The sequence below is a fragment of the Dermochelys coriacea genome, chromosome 23 (genome assembly GCF_009764565.3).
Source record: "Dermochelys coriacea isolate rDerCor1 chromosome 23, rDerCor1.pri.v4, whole genome shotgun sequence".
NCBI classification, from domain to species: Eukaryota; Metazoa; Chordata; order Testudines; family Dermochelyidae; genus Dermochelys; species Dermochelys coriacea.
In genome coordinates this window covers 5,451,954-5,469,903 of record NC_050090.1, presented here as the reverse complement: position 1 = coordinate 5,469,903, position 17,950 = coordinate 5,451,954, and the positions used below count along the sequence as shown (strand labels likewise).

General features: G+C 50.5%; 1 protein-coding gene across 1 annotated transcript in view; it reads right to left on the bottom strand.

Moving 5' to 3' along the window:
- The window catches only part of NOVA2 (NOVA alternative splicing regulator 2), a 46,196-nt gene that overhangs the window by 21,664 nt on the left and 6,582 nt on the right, over positions 1 to 17,950 (bottom strand). Inside the window, exon 2 of the mRNA XM_038382298.2 lies at positions 10,640 to 10,783. Coding sequence (XP_038238226.1) covers positions 10,640 to 10,783 — 144 coding nt within the window. The remainder of the gene's footprint in view (positions 1 to 10,639; positions 10,784 to 17,950) is intronic.

Sequence of the window (17,950 nt, the reverse complement as noted above, 5' to 3'; positions counted from 1 at the left end):
AATCTGTATTTATTCTACATAGGTTCAGAACATTCTAGGAGGTTAGTGAAAAATGAATCGATATATGGAGGAGTGGGAGCGGGAGGGGACCCCAGTTATTAGGAAGAGCCAGGTCATAGTGATGGGGAAGTCGATTGTTAGAAATATGGATAGTTGTATTTGACTGGGAGAACTGCACAGTGAATTGCCTGCCGGGTGTGAAGGATGCAGAGACCATGAAACATCTAGACAGACTTATGTGCAGTGTTGGGGAGGAGCTGGAGGTACATGTCAGTACCAGTGACACAGGGAAAGGTAGGAGAGAGGTCCTCGCGGCCAAATTTAGGCTGCTAGGTAAGAGGTCCAGGAACTCCATGGTAGTATTCTCTGAAATGCTGCCAGTTCCATGCACAGGGCCGGTTAGACAGGCAGAGATGCAGGGTCTCAATGCATGGATGAGACAATGGTGTTGGGAGGAGGGGTTTAGGTTTATTAGGAACTGGAGAATCTTTTGGAAAAGGAGGAGCCTATACAAGGAAGGATGGGCTCTATCTAAACAAAAACGGAACCAGATTGCTGGCATGTAAAATTAGAAAGGTCATAGAGGAGGTTGTAAATTAAGGGCTGGGTGAAGCCAACAGGTGCCTAGGAGCACACGGCTCAGACAGAGACATCCCTTAGGGGAGGATTTATCTAAGTGCTAGTAAAGAGGAGAGGGTAGAAGTTGGTAAAGTACAGGCAGGAACTGTAGAGAAACAGTTGAAGGAAAAAGAGTCCCACTCAATTACATCACAGGAAGGCAGACAACTAAATACTGGCAAATTTTGTAAGTGCTAATATACAAATGTAAGAGGTTTAAATATTAAGATGGGTGAACTAGAGTGCCTGGTATTAAATGAGGATATTGCTATAATAGGCATCACAGAAACTTCGTGGAACAATGATAATCAGTGGGACGCGGTAATACCAAGGTACAAAATACATAGAAATAACAGGGTAGGTTATGCTGGTGGGGGTGTGTGAAAGAATGCATAGAGTCAAACACAATAAAAATCTTAAATGAATTAAACTGAACCATCAAATCCCTATGGATAGAAATTCCATGCTTGGATAATAAGTGCATAGCAGTAGGAATATCCTACCGATCACCTGACCAGGATGGTGATGGTGACTGTGAAATATTCAGATTTATTAGAGAGGCTACAAAAACAGAAATCCCAAGAATAATGGGGGATTTCAACTATCTCCATAGGGACTGGGTACATGTCAACTCAGAATGGGAGACAGAGATAAAATTTCTAGACACCATGGATGGCTGCTTCTTGAAGCAGCTAGTCCTGCTGGAACCAACAAGGGGAGAGGCAATTTTTGATTCAGTCCTAAGTAGCACACAGGATCTGGTCCAAAAGGTGAATATAACTGAACCCAGGGCTGGCCTTAGACTAAATGGTGCCCCAGGCAAGGAGCATCTTTTTGGCACATCCCTCTCCATTTGTTAAACTTTTGAATACCTTATTTTTATTGCATTTGTAGCCCATTTAATGGCTTTGATACACGATTTGCATGCCAGATTTATCCCTGTCCTATAAGACGATAAATTTGCATGCTAGGATCTGTAAATCTGTATTTATTCTACACAGGTCCAGAACATTCTAGGAGATTAGTGAAAAATGAATCCACATACGGAACACCTGAACATGTCACTTCAAACATTCTATTTCCCTTTTGTCGCTAACAACAAAAACAGCACCTCAAGTCTGGCTCACCCCAAGTCCAGCACCCCAGGTAGACTCTTGGATCTCCTGACCCTAAATCCGGCCCTGTCTTAACCATTTGGTAACAGTGACCATAATGTAATTAAATTTAATAGCCTTGTAGGGGAGAAAATACCAAAGAAACCCATCACGGTAGCATTTAACTTCAAAAAGGGGAACTGCAGAAAAATAAGGAAGCTAGTTAAACAGAAACTAAAACAGTCACAAGAGAGAAATGCCTGCAAGATGCATGGAAACTATTTTTAAACACCATAATAGAGGCTCAACTTAAATGTATAGCCCAAATTAAAACAAAAAACAACAACAAACAGTAGGATAACCAAAAAAATAGCCCCCCTGGCTAAACAGCAGACTAAAAGAAGGAGTTAGAGGCAAAAAGGCATCCTTTAAAAACTGGAAGTCAAATCCTACTGAGGAAAATAGAAAGAGCATAAACTCTGGCAAGTCAAGTATAAAAGTATAATTAGGCAGGCCAAAAGAGATTGTGAAGATCAACTAGCAAAAACCTCACAAATTAACAGCAACATTTTTTCAAGTACATCAGAACCAAGAAGCCTACTGAACAATCAGTGGGATCCACTGGACGATCAAAGTGCTAAAGGAGCACTCAAGGAAGACAAGGTGTTTGTGGAGCAACAAAATGAATTCTTTGCATCGGTCTTCACTGCAGAGGATGTGAGGGAAATTCCCACACCTGAGTCATTCTTTTTATGTGACAAGTCTGAGGAACTGTCCCACATTGAGGTTTCAATAGGGGAGGTTTTGGAACAAATTGATAAATTAAAAAGTAACAAGTCACCAAAATCTAAAGTAATACCGATATATATATATATTTTTAAGTTAGAGAGGTGATCCTGGCAATTACAGACTGGTAAGCCTAACTTTGGTACCAGGCAAACTGGTTGAAACTATAGTAAATAACAGAATTATCAGACACATAGATAAATCATAGAATCGTAGCACTTAGGGGACCTTGAGAGGTCATCTAGTCCAGTCCCCTGCACTCAAGGCAGGACTAAGTATTATCTAGACCACCCCTGACAGGGGTTTGTCCAAACCGCTCTTAAAAATCTTCAGTGATGGAGATTCCACACCCTCCCTAGGCAACTTATTCCAGTGCTTTACCACCCTGACAGGACGTTTTTCCTAATGTCCAACCTAAACTGCCCTTGCTGCAATTTAAGCCCATTGCTTCTTGTCCTGTCCTCAGAGGTTAACAAGAACAATTTTTCTCCCTCCTCCTTGTAACAACTTGAAAACTTTTCTCATGTCCCCTCTCAGTTTTCTCTTATCCAAACCCAGTTCTTTCAATCTTCCCTCATAGGTAGGGTAACCAGATAGGAACTGTGAAAAAACGAGATGGGGGTGGGGGGGTAATAGGTGCCTATATAAGAAAAAGTCCCAAAAACCGGGACTGTCCCTTTAAAAATGGGACATCTGGTCACCTACTCATAGGTCATCTTTTCTAGACCTTTAACCATTTTTGTTGTTCTTCTCTGGACTTTCTCCAATTTTGTCCACTTCTTTTCTGAAATGTGGTGCCCAGAACTGGACATAATACTACAGTTGAGGCCTACATAATATCTTGGGGAAGAGTCAACGCAGATTTTGTAAAGGGAAATCATGCCTCACCAATCTATTAGAATTCTCTGAGAGGGTCAACAAGCATGTGGACAAAGGTGATCCAGTGGATATAGTGTATTTGGGATGTCATGGGATAAGAGGGAAAGTCCTCTCCTGGATTAGTAACTGATTAAAAGACGGGAAACAAAGGGTAGGAATAAATGGTCAGTTTTCACAGTGGAGAAAGGTAAGCCCCCCAGGAGTCGGTACTGGGACCAGGGCTGTTCAACACATTCATAAATGATGTGGAAATAGGGGTGATCAGTGAAATGACAAAGTGTGCAGACGATACAAAACTAGTCAAGATAGGGTCGAAAGCTGACTGTGAAGAGTTAGAAAGAGACCTCACTAAACTGGGTGACTGGGCAACAAAATGGCGGATGAAAGTCATCATTGATAAATACAAAGTAATGCACATGGGAAATCATAATCCCAACTATACATATAAAATGATGGGGTCTAAATTAGCTGTTCCCACTCAAGAAAGAGATCTTGGACTCATTGTGGATATTTCTCTGAAAACATCCTCTCAATGTGCAGCGGCAGTCAAAATAGCGAACAGCCTGTTAGAAACCATTAGGAAAGGGATAGATAAGATAAAGATCATAATGCCTCTATAAAAATCCATGGCATGCCCACACCTTGAATACTGTGTGCAGATCTGGTTGGCCCATCTGAATAAAGATATATTAGAATTGGGAAAGGTAGAGAGAAGGGCAACAAAAATGATTAAGGGGCTAGAACAGCTTCCATGTGAGTAGAGATTAGAAAGACTGGGACTGATCAGCCTGGAAAAGAGACAACTAAGGGGGGATACGATGGAGGTCTATAAAATCATGACTGGGGTGGAGAAAGTGAATAAAGAAGTGTTATTTACTCCTTCTCATAACACAAGAAACAGGGATCATCCAATGAAATTAAGAGGCAAACATAAGGAAGTTCTTCTTCACATAATGCACGGTCAACCTGTAGAACTCACTGCCAGGGGATGTTGTGAAGGCCAAAACTATAACTGGGTTAAAAAAGGAATGAGATAAGTTCCTGGAGGATAGGTCCAGCAATGACTGTTAGCCAAGATGTACAGGGACACAACCCCATGCTCTGGGTGTCCCTAAGCCTCTGACTGACAGAAGCTGGGACTGGACGATGGGATGGATCACTCGATAATTGCCCTGTTCTGGTCATTCCCTCTGAAGTGTATGAGACTGGCCACCTGGGTTACCTGGCCCATTCGTTTGACCCAATCTGACTTTTCTTATGTTCTTATTGATGGGAGCAGGCAGGGCTGGGAGTCAGGACTCCTGGGTTCTATTCCCACTTTCATCTAGAGATTGTATCCTTCTTTACTTCCTAACCTAAAGCACAGTGTTGCTGTTGGTGGTTAAACATCTGCTGTGTCCCATCCCAGAAGTGGCTGCAGTCGTGCCCTCTTCCCGTGCCTCATGGTGTGTGTGTGTGGGGGGGGGAGTTGTGGACTCAAGGGGCACGAGGAAGGTTGTATGAGCTATTGGGAGCATCCATTCCACTGTCTGCTCATTGGGCAGGGGTTCAGGAAGGCCCCCCTCAGCGCTCTTCCCCCGGCACCCCAGGATCAGGCTTCCCGGGATTGTGACAAAGCCCCACTGCTTACCTGAAAACAATAGGGCCTGTCCCAGCCAAGGCCTAATTAACGCTGGATAAATAGGAAAGGGTGTGGTGAATGCTGGCCCCTGGCCATGGGCTGGGGCAGAGGTCACAGGCAGTCGAATAGGGCGGAGGAGGGGCTGTTCCTGGGAATCATTTTTGTCACCCCCTCTTGGTACCAGGTGCTCCTCCCTCCCGCTCACCTGGGGTTACCCCGGAGGAGGGGGATGGGATGGGGGGCACAGTGGAGAGTTCCCGGGCAGGGGTGGATGACAGTCACTGGTCCCACAAGGGAGCGGAGGTGCAAGGGGGCACAAGGTGGGCAGGGTATGAGGCAGGGCAGGTGTGGAGGGAAGGCGTGCAAGGGGATGTGGTGGTTCCACAGGCTGGCACATGATTCTGTGAGTGTGAGCAGGGCACAAGCGTGTGTATGTGGAGGCTGTGCTAGTGCAACAGATGGGAGGGGAGGAGGTATGGGGGCTTGTCCCAGGGCAGAGCCAGGGATTAGGGGCAGGGAGGTCTCAGGACTGAGCTGGGGGTAGGGACAGAGGGATCTCAGGACAGAGCTGGGGGTTAGGGACGGGGGGGGGTCACAAGACAGAGCTGGGGGAGGGGCAGAGGGTGCCAGGTTAGAGCGGGGAGCAGGGATGGGGGTCCTAGGACAGAGCCAGTGGAGGGGCAGGGGGGTCCCAGGACAGAGCCGGGGGGTAGGAACAGGGGGTCCCAGGATAGAGCCGGGGCGCAGGGGCAGGGGGTCCCAGGACAGAGCTGGTGGAGGGGCAGGGGGGTCCCAGGACAGAGCCGGGTGGTAGGGACAGGGGGTCCCAGGACAGAGCCGGTGGAGGGGCAGGGGGTCCCAGGACAGAGCCGGGGTGAAGGGACAGGGGGTCCCAGGACAGAGCCGGGGGTAGGGACGGGGGGGGTGTCTCAGGACAGAACTGGGGCGGGGGAGGGACCGGCACGCACAGCTCTGGCCTGACTTATCAAGGGGAACATTTCCTGCAATTGAAGCCATTTCCCTCCCAGCCTGGCCCAGCCCTGCCCAGCTTCCTGTTTCCTCCCCTAGCCCTGCAGCTGGGGGTGGGGGAGGCACCCAGGGCCCTGCAGGCTGCAGAGAGCCGCTGTGGTGTCCGTGTGGCTCCCTCCTCCCTCTCTAGGCCCCTGGGATCGGCCACACCAGCCCCTGCCCACGGGTTAGGGGATCTCTCCCTCCCCTCCCTGGGAGCAGGTGGGGGGACCCTGCCACCCCTCTCCATGAGACTTCCTGTGGCCTGGAACTGCCTCCTTCCCCCCACGGGTATCCTGGGCAGGCCAGGCTGGGCATTCAGCCAACAGCTGAAGAAATGGGCAGGGATTAGCAGCACTGCCAACCCCAACAGCACCAGTCAGACCCAGAAAATCACGAGACTGGCTTATAAATCATGAGATCCTTCCCAAAGGTTTGCTCTTCCCCCGCCTCCGTCCAGCGCATGCGGGACTAGCCCAGGGCTGCCTCCTCTTGCATCTGTACGGGAAGGAAGAGGAGCTGGGCTCCTGCGGCAGGAGTGCTCACAATCATGCAAAGAGCCACTCTGGAGCAGGGCCCGCAGGGATCCCTCCCTGTCCCTTGCCCTGCCAGGCCACGGGGCAGTCACTTGCTCCTACGCAGGACACTTTGCACCAGTGTGAAAAAGTCACTCGTCTCCCCTAAATGGTCCCCTGCCCCTGTCTGGAGGGGAGGGGTAACCACCGCATGGAACATTAAAGACTCGCTCACTGATGAGGACCATCACGCCTGGAGCTGCCCAAAATCAGTGAACAGCCCCGGCCTTTTGTGACCCTACGATTGCCAGACCCCCTGCTGCGCTCCTGCCAGAAGCCCTCCCTCTCAATGGGGGGATGCAGAGGAAGATGGTGCGATCCTCAAAGCAGGAGCAGAGTCCAGAGGAGGTGCCGGAGGAAGCTGAGAAACCCGGGCAGCATAGGGCCAAGCAGCTGCCAGGGGGAGGCGATGTACAGCCCCGGCAGGGGAGGTGTATTGAAGTGTCTTCCCAAAACAATGGGCACCCCAAGGCAGTGGGAAGAGGTGGGTCCCAGAGCTGACAGTGGGAACCAGTGGAGCCCCCGTCTCGGGCTGACAGTGGGAGCCCACAGAGCCCCCATCCCAGGCTGGTAGCGGGACCCACTGGCATCCCCGGTCCCAGGGTTGACAGCGAGAGCCAGCGGAGCCCCCAGTCTGGGGCAGCGATTTTTAACTAAAATTAAGCCTCACTCATGTCAGTTTGTGAGAGTTGGAATGTCTGGAGGTGACTCCCGTGAAGCCATTGCTAACTGGGGGAGAATAGAGCCCAGGAGTCCTGGTGCCCAGCCACCCTTGCTCTAGCCATTAGACCCCACTCCCCTCCCAGAGCTGGGACTAGAACTCAGGAGTCCAGGTTCCCAGCCCCCCCACTCTAACCACTAGACCCTCCCTTCCCCCCGAGCTAGGATAGAATCCAGGAGTCCTGGCGCCCAGCCCCCCTGCTCTAACCACTAGGCTGCCTTCTCACAGTCCCAGAATCCCCAGCCTCCTATACGCAGACCTGATCAAGCCCTTCATGCCCTCAGAGTTAGGAAACCACCCCCCCAGGACCAGACCCCAGACTTCTCTTCCCTATGCATCGTGGTGGTAGGGGATGGTGCCTCCCCCTTTCCCAAGGGATTGGAACAACTCCCTTTCTCCTGGGGAAATTACCAAGCAAAAAGCTGCCCCCTCCCTTCTCCAGCCCCTCGGCAACATCCCCCCCATCCCTGGAGATTTTCTGCCCAATAATCCCCCAGTCAAGAGCAGGAGATGCAGAGAAAAGCGGCTTAGCTGGGATGGCCTGGCTTTGTGTGCCCCGCAATCAGGGCACAGATTATGGCTGGGCCAGGGCTGCCAGCTTCCTCCCCATCATCCAGCACCACCTGCTAATCTTCCGTGCTTGACCTGAAAATGAAACCTAGCGGGGCTGGCACAGTGCATTCCCCGGGGGCCGTGGCTAAGTGCTGCAGAACAGAACCCAGGAGTCCTGGCTCCTAGACCCCCCATGGAAATCGGTACACTCCACCTATCTCCCAGAGCCAGAAACAGAACCCAGGAGTCCTGATTTCTCACACCACTGCTGAAACTACTACACTGCATAAGAACATAAGAAAGACCATACTGGGTCAGACCAAAGGTCCATCTAGCCCAGTATCCTGTCTTCCGACAGTGGCCAGTGCCAGGTACCCCAGAGGGAATGAACAGAACAGGTCATCGTCAGTGATCCATCCCCTGTCGCCCATTCCCAGCTTCTGGCAAACAAAAGCTAGGGACACCATCCCTGCCCATCCTGGCTAATAGCCATTGATGTACCTATCCTCCAGGAACTTATCTAGATCTTTTTTGAACCCTGTTATAGTCTTGGCCTTCACAACATTCTCTGGCAAGGAGTTCGACAGGTTGACTGTGAGTTGTGTGAAGAAATACTGTGTTTTGTTTATTTTAAACCTGCTTTTTTGTTTGTTTGGGTTTTTTAATTTTTTTTAAATCTCAGTCTGCTTTGGACTTAACTATCTTGAGTAATTTTGTATTGTCTGCAAATTTTGCTACCTCACTGTTAATCCCCTTTTTCCAGATCATTTATGAATATATTGAATAGGACTGGTCCCAGTACAGACTCCTGGGGGACACCACTATTTACCTCCCTCCATTCTGAAAACTGATAATTTATTCCTACCCTTTGTTTCCTGTCTTTTAACCACTTACTGATCCATGAGAGGCCCTTCCCTCTTATCCTATGACAGTTTACTTTGATGAAGAGTCTTTGGTGAGGGACCTTGTCAATGGCTTTCTGAAAATCTAAGTACACTATATCCACTGGATCCCCCTTGTTCACATGCTTGTTGACCCCTTCAAAGAATTCTGATAGACTGGTGAGGCATGATTTCCCTTTACAAAAAACATATTGATTCTTCCCCAACAAATTGTGATCATCTACCTGACTCCGATCCCAAGGCTGGGACCAGAACCCAAGAGTCTACCCACTCTAACCACTACACACCACTCCCCCCACAGATTCATAGATTCCAAGGCCAGAAGGAACCGCCGCGATCAGTCTGACCTCCTGGATAACACAGGCCAGACACCTGCCCAGAAACAACACCTGTTTGAACTAGAGCCGATCTTTACCGCAGATCCAATCCTGATTTAAACATTTCCAGGGATGGAGAAGCCATCAGGACCCTCGGTAAATTGTTCCACGGATTAATCACACTCACTATGCCTTATTTGCGGTCTAAATTTGTCCGGCTTTAACTCCCAGCCATTGGCTCATGTTCAACCTTTGCTAGACTGAAAAGCCATTATTAGATCCTTGTTCCCCGTGTCGGCACTGATAGATGGAGACCAAGTCCCCCCGACCCTTCTCTTTGTCAAGCTAAAAACACTGAGCTCCTGGAGTCTCTCGCTCTAAGGCAGGTTTTCTAAGCCTTCAATTGTTCTCGGGGCTCTTCTCGGCAACTTATTAACATCCGTCTGGACCAGGATCCCAGCCACGGTCACACCTGGGTCAAATCCAGAGGGAAAATCACCTCCCTGCTTCTCCTGAGATTCCCCTGTTGATGCAGCCCAGGATGGTGTTAGCCCTTTTGCCCACAACTAGAGACCACTCCCCTCCCAGAGCCAGAAGAACCCAGGAGTCCTAGTTCTGGAGGAATTCGCCTGCCTCAGCTCAATCCCCGGTTAAATCTTGGTGCCTTATTCCCAATCTGAATTTCTTGCCTCAGCTCCAGCCATTGGCTCTTGCTCTGCCTTTGCTCTTTGCCTCTGTTCTCAGAAACCTCCCCCCCCAGGGCAGTGTTGGCTACCTGGGATCTGGTCACCTCTAAATCTTCTCTGGGGTAAACGAAGTAGAGCCAGCTCCTCCAGTCTCTGGCTCTGAGGCAGATTCTCGGGCCTGTTGTTCTTTTCTGACCCCTGGCCGAAATGTCAGGATCCTTGAAGGGCGGACACCGGAACTGCCTGCAGTAACCAGCCTCAGCAGGGCCAGTGCCCTGCGCCCCCTCGCCATCCCCTGCTCGCACACCCAACGGCCATGCTGCCTGAGAGGGGGGAGCCGCCCCAGGTGTAGTTGACACAGTGACACCGCCTGAGTCTGCAGAGAGCCTGAACCAATTGCTCCAAGAGGGCTGAATTTCCCCATTCTCTTGAGGGAGCCATTATCTCTGGAGCCTGGTGACAGCCATTTCTGTCCTCATACTCAGCACATCATGACTCCTGAGTCCTTTCCAGAGCTGCTGCTTGCCCAGACACAGTCCCCTGCCTTGCAAGCCAGACCAGCAGCCTTGCCTCCGAGACGTACGACCTGCATTTGTACTGTTACATGCAAGGGGCATTTTCCCCCTGGCCTCTCAAAGCCAGGCATGGGCTGGTCACCTGGATGGCATAAATCTATCCCAGCCAGTGCCCTTTGCCCACCTCCCCAGGACGGATGGCAGGGGTTTGGAGCCCAGGCATCAAGGCAAACCTGGTCCTCTCCTGTCCAGCCGCCACAGCAGGGGAATATCACTGGGGGAGAAGGTCCGAACCTCCCCACCACCACCTCAGTTATCAACCCTCAGATCTGCAGGGATTCACAGGAGCCCCTGGCCCACCTCACCTGGATAGAAGTCCTTAGACTTGGAGAGCTTGATGGTGGCGCCCGTCTCTTTCTGCAGCTGGACAATGGTCTGTCCCCCTTTCCCGATGATGGAGCCGGCCGCATAGCTGGGGATCAGGACCTTGAGGAAATATTCGCCCTCTTCTGGAGGAGAGAGAGGAGAGAAGCGACCCATTAGCAATGCCATGCCAGGATGGAGCAGTGGTGGGGGAGATCAGCCCCCAATCAGAGCTCTGTGGGGCTAGACACCTCCTCTGGAGGCCCCCCACTTTTCCCAACCTGCCCAATGAATATTCCCTGTAGCGTATCAGGCCATTACTGGGGAGTACTCGAGTAATAATGCCAGCAGTGCTGGAGTAATAGTGCCATCAGTGCTTAGCTCTTAGCCAGGCTTTCCATCTGTCAATTTCAAAATTCTCTCTAAGGAAGCAACAGTACCATCGCCCCCATTTCACAGCAGTGGAAAACTGAGTCACAGGGAGGGACTGGCCCAAGGTCAGTGGTAGAGCTGGGGTTAGAACCCAGGCATCCTGACTCCCAGCTTCCCCTGCTTTAACCACTAGACTCCCCCACGCCTTCCATGAGCTGGGGATAGAACCCAGGCATCCTGACTCCCAGCTTCCCCTGCTTTAGCCACTAGACACCACTCCGCTCCCAGAGCTGGGGAGAGAACCCAGGAGTCTTGGCTCCCAATCCTCTTCTGGATTTTTAGAGCACCCAGCACAATGGGGTGGTGGTCCAAGACTGGGTGTCCTTGGCTCTGCTGAACCGCTAAGAAGAAACGCCATCACTCAGGCTTTACACAGACAGGTGCATTCAAACCACCATGGGACCTTATCCAGGGACCCCCTGGGGAGAGAACGAACTACATGTGTGGCAGATGTCAGTCACACCGCTCAATGCACGACTGGAAGGTCAGGTCCCCCCAAAACGGGTATGAAATAAGAATAGAATTGATGTTAAGGGGGCTGGCAGGAGGCTGTTGTAGTCGCGGTACCTGGCCATTAGTGGGAGACATGCCCCCCCATGCACTTAACCAGCATGTTGCATTTGGGCCAGAGATTAGCCATCACAAAGAGAGGTGCTGCTGTTGTCTCATTGGGAAGGTGGGACGGGGGCATGCTCCCAGCTGTAGACTAATGATACCTAGCTCTGTCTTCAGTAGATCTCAAAACGCTTTACAAAGGAGGGTAGCATCATTGTCCCCTTAGTACAGATAGGGAAACTGAGGCATGGTGGGGAGGGGGAAGTGACTTGCCTAAAGTCTCTCAGCAGGCCAGGGAGAAGCCACGCCTCTTGCATACCAGCCCAGTGCTCTACCCACTAGGTCACACTGCCTCACTAAGTACTATGCACCCACGCTGATATCATCTTCTCCAGGGTGGGGGAAACAGCGAGATCTGCTGACACCACACAGGATAGTTCCTTTGGGGGCAGGGCATGAGCCGATGTGCCTCACTCAAGCATGAGGTCTGGGTCTGTATTGCTACCCGCATCCTGGAAACCTCAAGCAGCAATTCAGTTCGTTCCATTATGCCCATTACCCCAGCATCTGGGCACACACCAGCCCATCCTCCCCACCAGCAATGCAGCTCATGTATGAAGGATGAAAAGGGAGGAATTCTCGCTTGATCAGGGGGGCTGGGCATGGGGGAAGCAAATGAAGCCGACATGAAGTAAAAAGCTAAACTACCTAGGAACTTAGACACAGGATAGAAGGGGCCTGCATTGTAGGCTAAACAAGCCCAACTCTTTCAGCCTTCTCTCGCAAGATCGGCTTGCCAGTCACCTGATCGGCCTAGCAGCCCTGCTCTGCACCTGCTCCAGTGGGAACTCCTCTGTCTCAAACAGTGCTGGACACAGTCCCTGGCTCTCCGTGGGACATTTCATCTGGAGCTGCTCCATGGTGGCTTTTTCCCTCACCCAATATGTTGCTCTCTGAAATAGCTGCAGATCCAAGGCAGCTGGTGCTGGCGCGAATGACTGAGGGGCCACATGCAAATGACTCTCTTCTTTGCACCACCCCCTGGTAGGTTGCATGCGCAACGCACGTGAGGGTGACGAGATGTGTAATACTTGCACAGATGTACTCTCGCCACATCAGCATGTGGGTGTAAATGATGCATTTATACACACATGGATATTGGGGGTGTAATTATAGATTTGAAGGCCAGAGGGGACCATTTGATCAGTGGCTCTCAGCCTTTCCAGACAACTGTACCTCTTTCAGGAGTCTGATTTGTCTTGCCTACCCCCAAGTTACTTAAAAACAACTTGCTTACAAAATCAGACATAAAAATACAGAAGTGTCACAGCCATACTAGTACTGGCCAATTGCTTCCTTTCTCATTTTTACCATGTAATTATTAAATAAATCAACTGGAATATAAATATTGTACTTACATTTCAGTGTACAGTACATAGAGCAGTATAAACCAGTCATTATCTGTCTGACATTTTAGTTGGTACTGACTTTGCTAGGGCTTTTTATGTAGCCTGTTGTAAAACTAGGAAACTATCTAGATGAGTTGATGTACCCCCTGAAAGACCTCTGCATACCCCCAGGGGTACGTGTACCCCTGGTTGAGAACCACAGATTTGGATAATCTCATCTGACCTCTTGTATTATGCAGGCCAGAGAATCCACTTAGTGATTCCTACACTGAGCCCAGATCTGGTAGTCGAGCTAGAGCAGAGATTTTAGAAAGAGACACCCGGCCTCCCAGCGATGGAGAAATCCCCTTGTCCCTGGGTCTGCGGTTACACAAGTTAATTCTCCTGCCTGGGTAAAGTGTGCCCCGTATTTCCAGTGTGAATTTCCCTCGTGTCTGCCGCAGCCATTAGCTCCCGTTCTGCCTCTGTCACTGATAACACACACTGCAATCCATCCACCCGCAGGGGGGCACAGGCATCATGGCAGCCAGCATTCAAGTTCTGCAAAGCTGCTTAGAGATTTGAGTTTTCGATTCCTAGTCACTGTTGTGGGGTTACTCTACTCAAGGTTAATGTTGCCAAGAACTGGCCATTGAAATCCCATAGGGAAACTGCAGCCCATGTGGATATGGTATGTGTATCTTCAGTGGATGGGTGCGCATATGTATTGAGTGTGTGAGCGTGTGTTGAGTGTGCATGTGTGTGTATTGAATGTGTTTGTATGTGTGTGGTGAATGTGTATATTGCATGTGATCATATACAGTATGTGTGTATTGAGTGTGTGCGTATTGTGTGTGGGTTGAGAGTATATCGCATGTGATTGTATTGTGTGTATTGAATGTGTAGTGAATGTATATTGCATGGGATTGTATACATGTATATTGCATGTTTGTGCGTGTACTGAATATACATTGCGTGTGAGTGTATTGAGTGTATATTGCATGTGTTTGTATATGGGTGTATCGAATCTGTATTGTGTGTATTGACAGGTTTCAGAGTAGCAGCTGTGTTAGTCTGTATCCGCAAAAAGAAAAGGAGGACTTGTGGCACCTTAAAGACTAACAAATTTAATTGAGCATAAGCTTTCGTGAGTGTATATTGCATATGATAGCATACATGTGTATTGAGTGCATGTGAATAGAGTGTGATATATTGTGCATATTGAACAGAATTTTTAGATGAGACATCTGATGATCTGATCAGGATGCAGAGATCTGCATATTTTGCTACTTGACTTCACATAACTCTATTATTGGCTGCTGGGGACCCAATCAGGATGCAGCCTCTGCCTTCACAATCCAGTTGGCTAGCACTGCCCCAGGGCTTGGCCCTGCTGAGCTTTGAGGCCTAGGACAATAGGAAGTCCCAGAGTGGCCAGCCTGGTGCTCTCCTCATTAATGAGGCCAGTCAGTCCTACAGCACAGCTAGATCCATTGTCCCCCAATCTGCCAGGGGCCTCCTCCCCTCTCGCCTGGACCAACAGCTCCCAGATCTGATGGTCCATGCAGAATGGGCTGCTCCCACAGTGCCAACTAAGCACCCATCATCCCAGCTACTTGTTAAATAATTTCCTCATTACTATTCCAGGTTAGCATAATGACCCCCTCTCCCCCTCCGAGTCATCAGCAGGCTTCGGATTCGGGGACCACAACACGGCCCTCTGCCACTTCAGCTAAGGGAGTTGCTCCACAGCTGGCAGCAGCAGCAGGCTATTATATAGATCGTCCACTAGAAGAGGGGGCGTGGCACATGCCTGGTTGCTGGGTTACATCAGCCACTGCTGTGGCTGACTCTGGGGTGTGAAGCTGGTTATCGATGGAAGGGGAGGCGTGACTATGAGGCCAGCAATGGGAGGGGATGTGTGGCACAGCCCACCAAGACATCTCTTTGGAGCTGAGGTTCATACTCCCGCTAAAGTCTGGGCTGTCCAGGCCCAGAGCTTATTCCAGGTCTCATCCTGCACAGAGAGTGAGTGGTGGAGTGCCCCTCACCCCACAACAGTAGTGGTGATGCCTGGGGATCGGCCATGCCAGTGCATCCACTGAAATCTGCAATGGACTGGCAGGGAGTACAGGAATCAATATCCTGCCACAGGGCCCATCTGGCTTAGCATCCCATCTCCCACAGTGGCCACCACCTGCAGCTGAGGGAGAAACCCCTAGGCAGGCAATTGTGAGATAACCTGAACCTAGGGCTCATGCCCTGGGAAGAAGGAGGGGCTTTTCCCCGACTAACCTAACCTGGGCTGTTCCCATTATCCTGCTACACCCCTGGCCCCAACTGCATCCAGTGGCAGGGAGTTCCACATACAGAGGGAGGGAAGGACTGATGGACACAGAGATGGACAGAGACATGTGCTACAAGCTGGCAGGTCAAAGCTCTGTTGTTCTCTTAGCCCCCCTGAGCCTCCAGTTAAATTTGTTAGTCTCTAAGGTGCCACAAGTACTCCTTTTCTTTTTGTGAATACAGACTAACACAGCTGCTACTCTGAAACATAAGAACAATCATAGAGGTCCAGACCAATGGGCCATCTAGCCCAGTGTCCTGTCTCTGACAGTAACCAGTGCCAGGTGCTTCAGAGGGAATGAACAGAACCCGGCAATCACTGAGTGATCCATCCCCTGTTTCCCATTCCCAGCTTCTGGCAATCAGAGGCTTAGGGACAGCCAGAGCATGGGGTTGTATCCTGTGACCATCTTGGCTAATAGCCATTGATGGACCCATCCTCCCTGAACTTATCTCATTCCTTTCTGAACCCTGTTATAGTTTTGCCTGTAACAACATCCGCTGGCAAGGAGTTCCATAGGTTGACTGTGCGTTGTGTGAAGAAATATTTCCTTTTGTTTTAAACCTGCTGCCTACTAATATAATTGGGTGACCCCTGGTTCTTGTGTTATGAGAAGGAGTAAATTACTCTTCCGTAGTCACTTTCTTCACCCCAGTCATGATTTCATAGACCTCTGTCATACCCCCACTTAGACATCTCTCTTCCAAGCTGGACAGTACCAGTCTTTTCAATCTCTCCTCATACAGAATCGGTTCCATACCCCTAATCACTTTTGTTGCCCTTCTCTGAACCTTTTCCAATTCTAAGATATCTTTTTTGAGATGGGGTGACCAGAAGTGCCCACAGGATTGAAGGTACCATGGATTTACATAATGGTGTTATGATATTTTATCTCTTGTTATCTACCCCTTTCCTAATGGTTCCCAGCATTCTGTTGGTGTTTTTGACAGCCGCTGCACACTGAGTGGATGTTTTCAAAGAACTATCCACGATGACTCCAAGATCTTTTTCTTGAGTGATAACAGCTAATTTAGACCCCGTCATTTTATATGCATAGTTGGGATTATGTTTTCCCATGTGCATTACTTTGCATTTATCAACATTGAATTTCATCTGCCAGAGTTCTCCTGGCCCTGTCTCTGCCCTGGACTCTCTCCAGTTTATCCACATTTTGCCTGAAGTGCGGCACCCAGAATTGGACACGGGACTCCAGGTGAGGCCTCCCCAGTGCCGAGCAGAGTGGGACAGTTACCTCCCATGTCTTACATACGACACTCCTGTTAATGCCCCCAGAATGATATTAGCCCTTTTTGCAGTGGTGTCACTTCATTGGCTCATATTCAATTTGTGATCTGCCATCACCCCAGCTCCTTTCCAGCAGCGCTGTTGCCTAGCCAGTTAGTCCCCCTTTGTATCTGTGCATTCGATTTGTCCTTCCCCAGTGCAGTTCTTTGCACTTGTCTGGATTGAATTTCATCTTGTTCATTTCAGACCAATTCTCCTATTTGTCAAGGTCGTTTTGAATTCTAATCCTGTCTCTCCCGAGTGCTTGCAACCCCCCACCCCCACCCCGACAGCTTGGTGTCATCCGGAAAATTTACAAGCATCCTCTCCACTCCGTTATCCAAGTCAGTCATGAAAATATTGACTCGTACCAGACCGGACCGAGGACTGACCCCCCTAGATGCCTTCCCGGTTTGACAGCGAACCATTGATAGCTGCTTTTTGAGTACGATCCTTCAACCAGCTGTGCACCCGCCTCACCGTCATTTCATCAAGAGCCACCTTTCCCTCGTTTGCGAATGAGAATGCCGTGAAGGGACTTTCTCAAAACTCTTCCTGAAACCAAGATACATCCAGTGGCGGATTAGCCACTGGGCTGACGGGGCCTGTGCCCAGGGGCCCTGGCCAATTGTGGGGCCCTGGAAAAAAATCCACCGCTGGCTGGCGGAAGCCCAGAGCCCTGGGAAGAAGCACCAGGTAGGCAGGGGAAGCCCCTTTTCCTGACCTCTCTCCTCCCGGCAAAAGTGCTGGGTGGGCAAGGCGGAGCAGGGAAAGCCTCCACGCCATGACCCTGTTAGCAGTGCCAGGCTGGCAGGGGAAGTCCCTGCACCCTGCCCCCACTCCTCAGCAGAAGGGCAGGGTGGGGGAGGCCCCCATACCCTGACCCTGCTCCCCGGTAGAAGTGTCGGGCAAAGCCCCAGCAGCCAGACCCAGCCGCGGCCCCGGGACTGGAGGAGCTCTCACTCCCTGACATGGCCTCAGGGCTGGGGGACCTCTTGCTCCCTGCTGTAGCCATGGGCCACGGCGGCAGGGACAGAGCTTCTCCAGTCTTGGCAGGGAGGGGAGGGTTGAGGGGGGCGGAATGGGGCGGGATCATGCATGGAACAGGGGTGGTCTAGGGGGGGGAAGGGGCAGAACAGGGTGTGGCTGTGGGCGGTGCCACAGGCAGAAGGGGCGGGACCATAGGCAGAAGGGGAGGGGAGGGCCCCCACACTTGCTCTGACCCAGGGCCTCACTGCTTCCCCCATCCACTAGGCCTGTAACCCTGTCAAAGAAGGAAATGAGGTTTGTTTGGCATGATTAGTTCA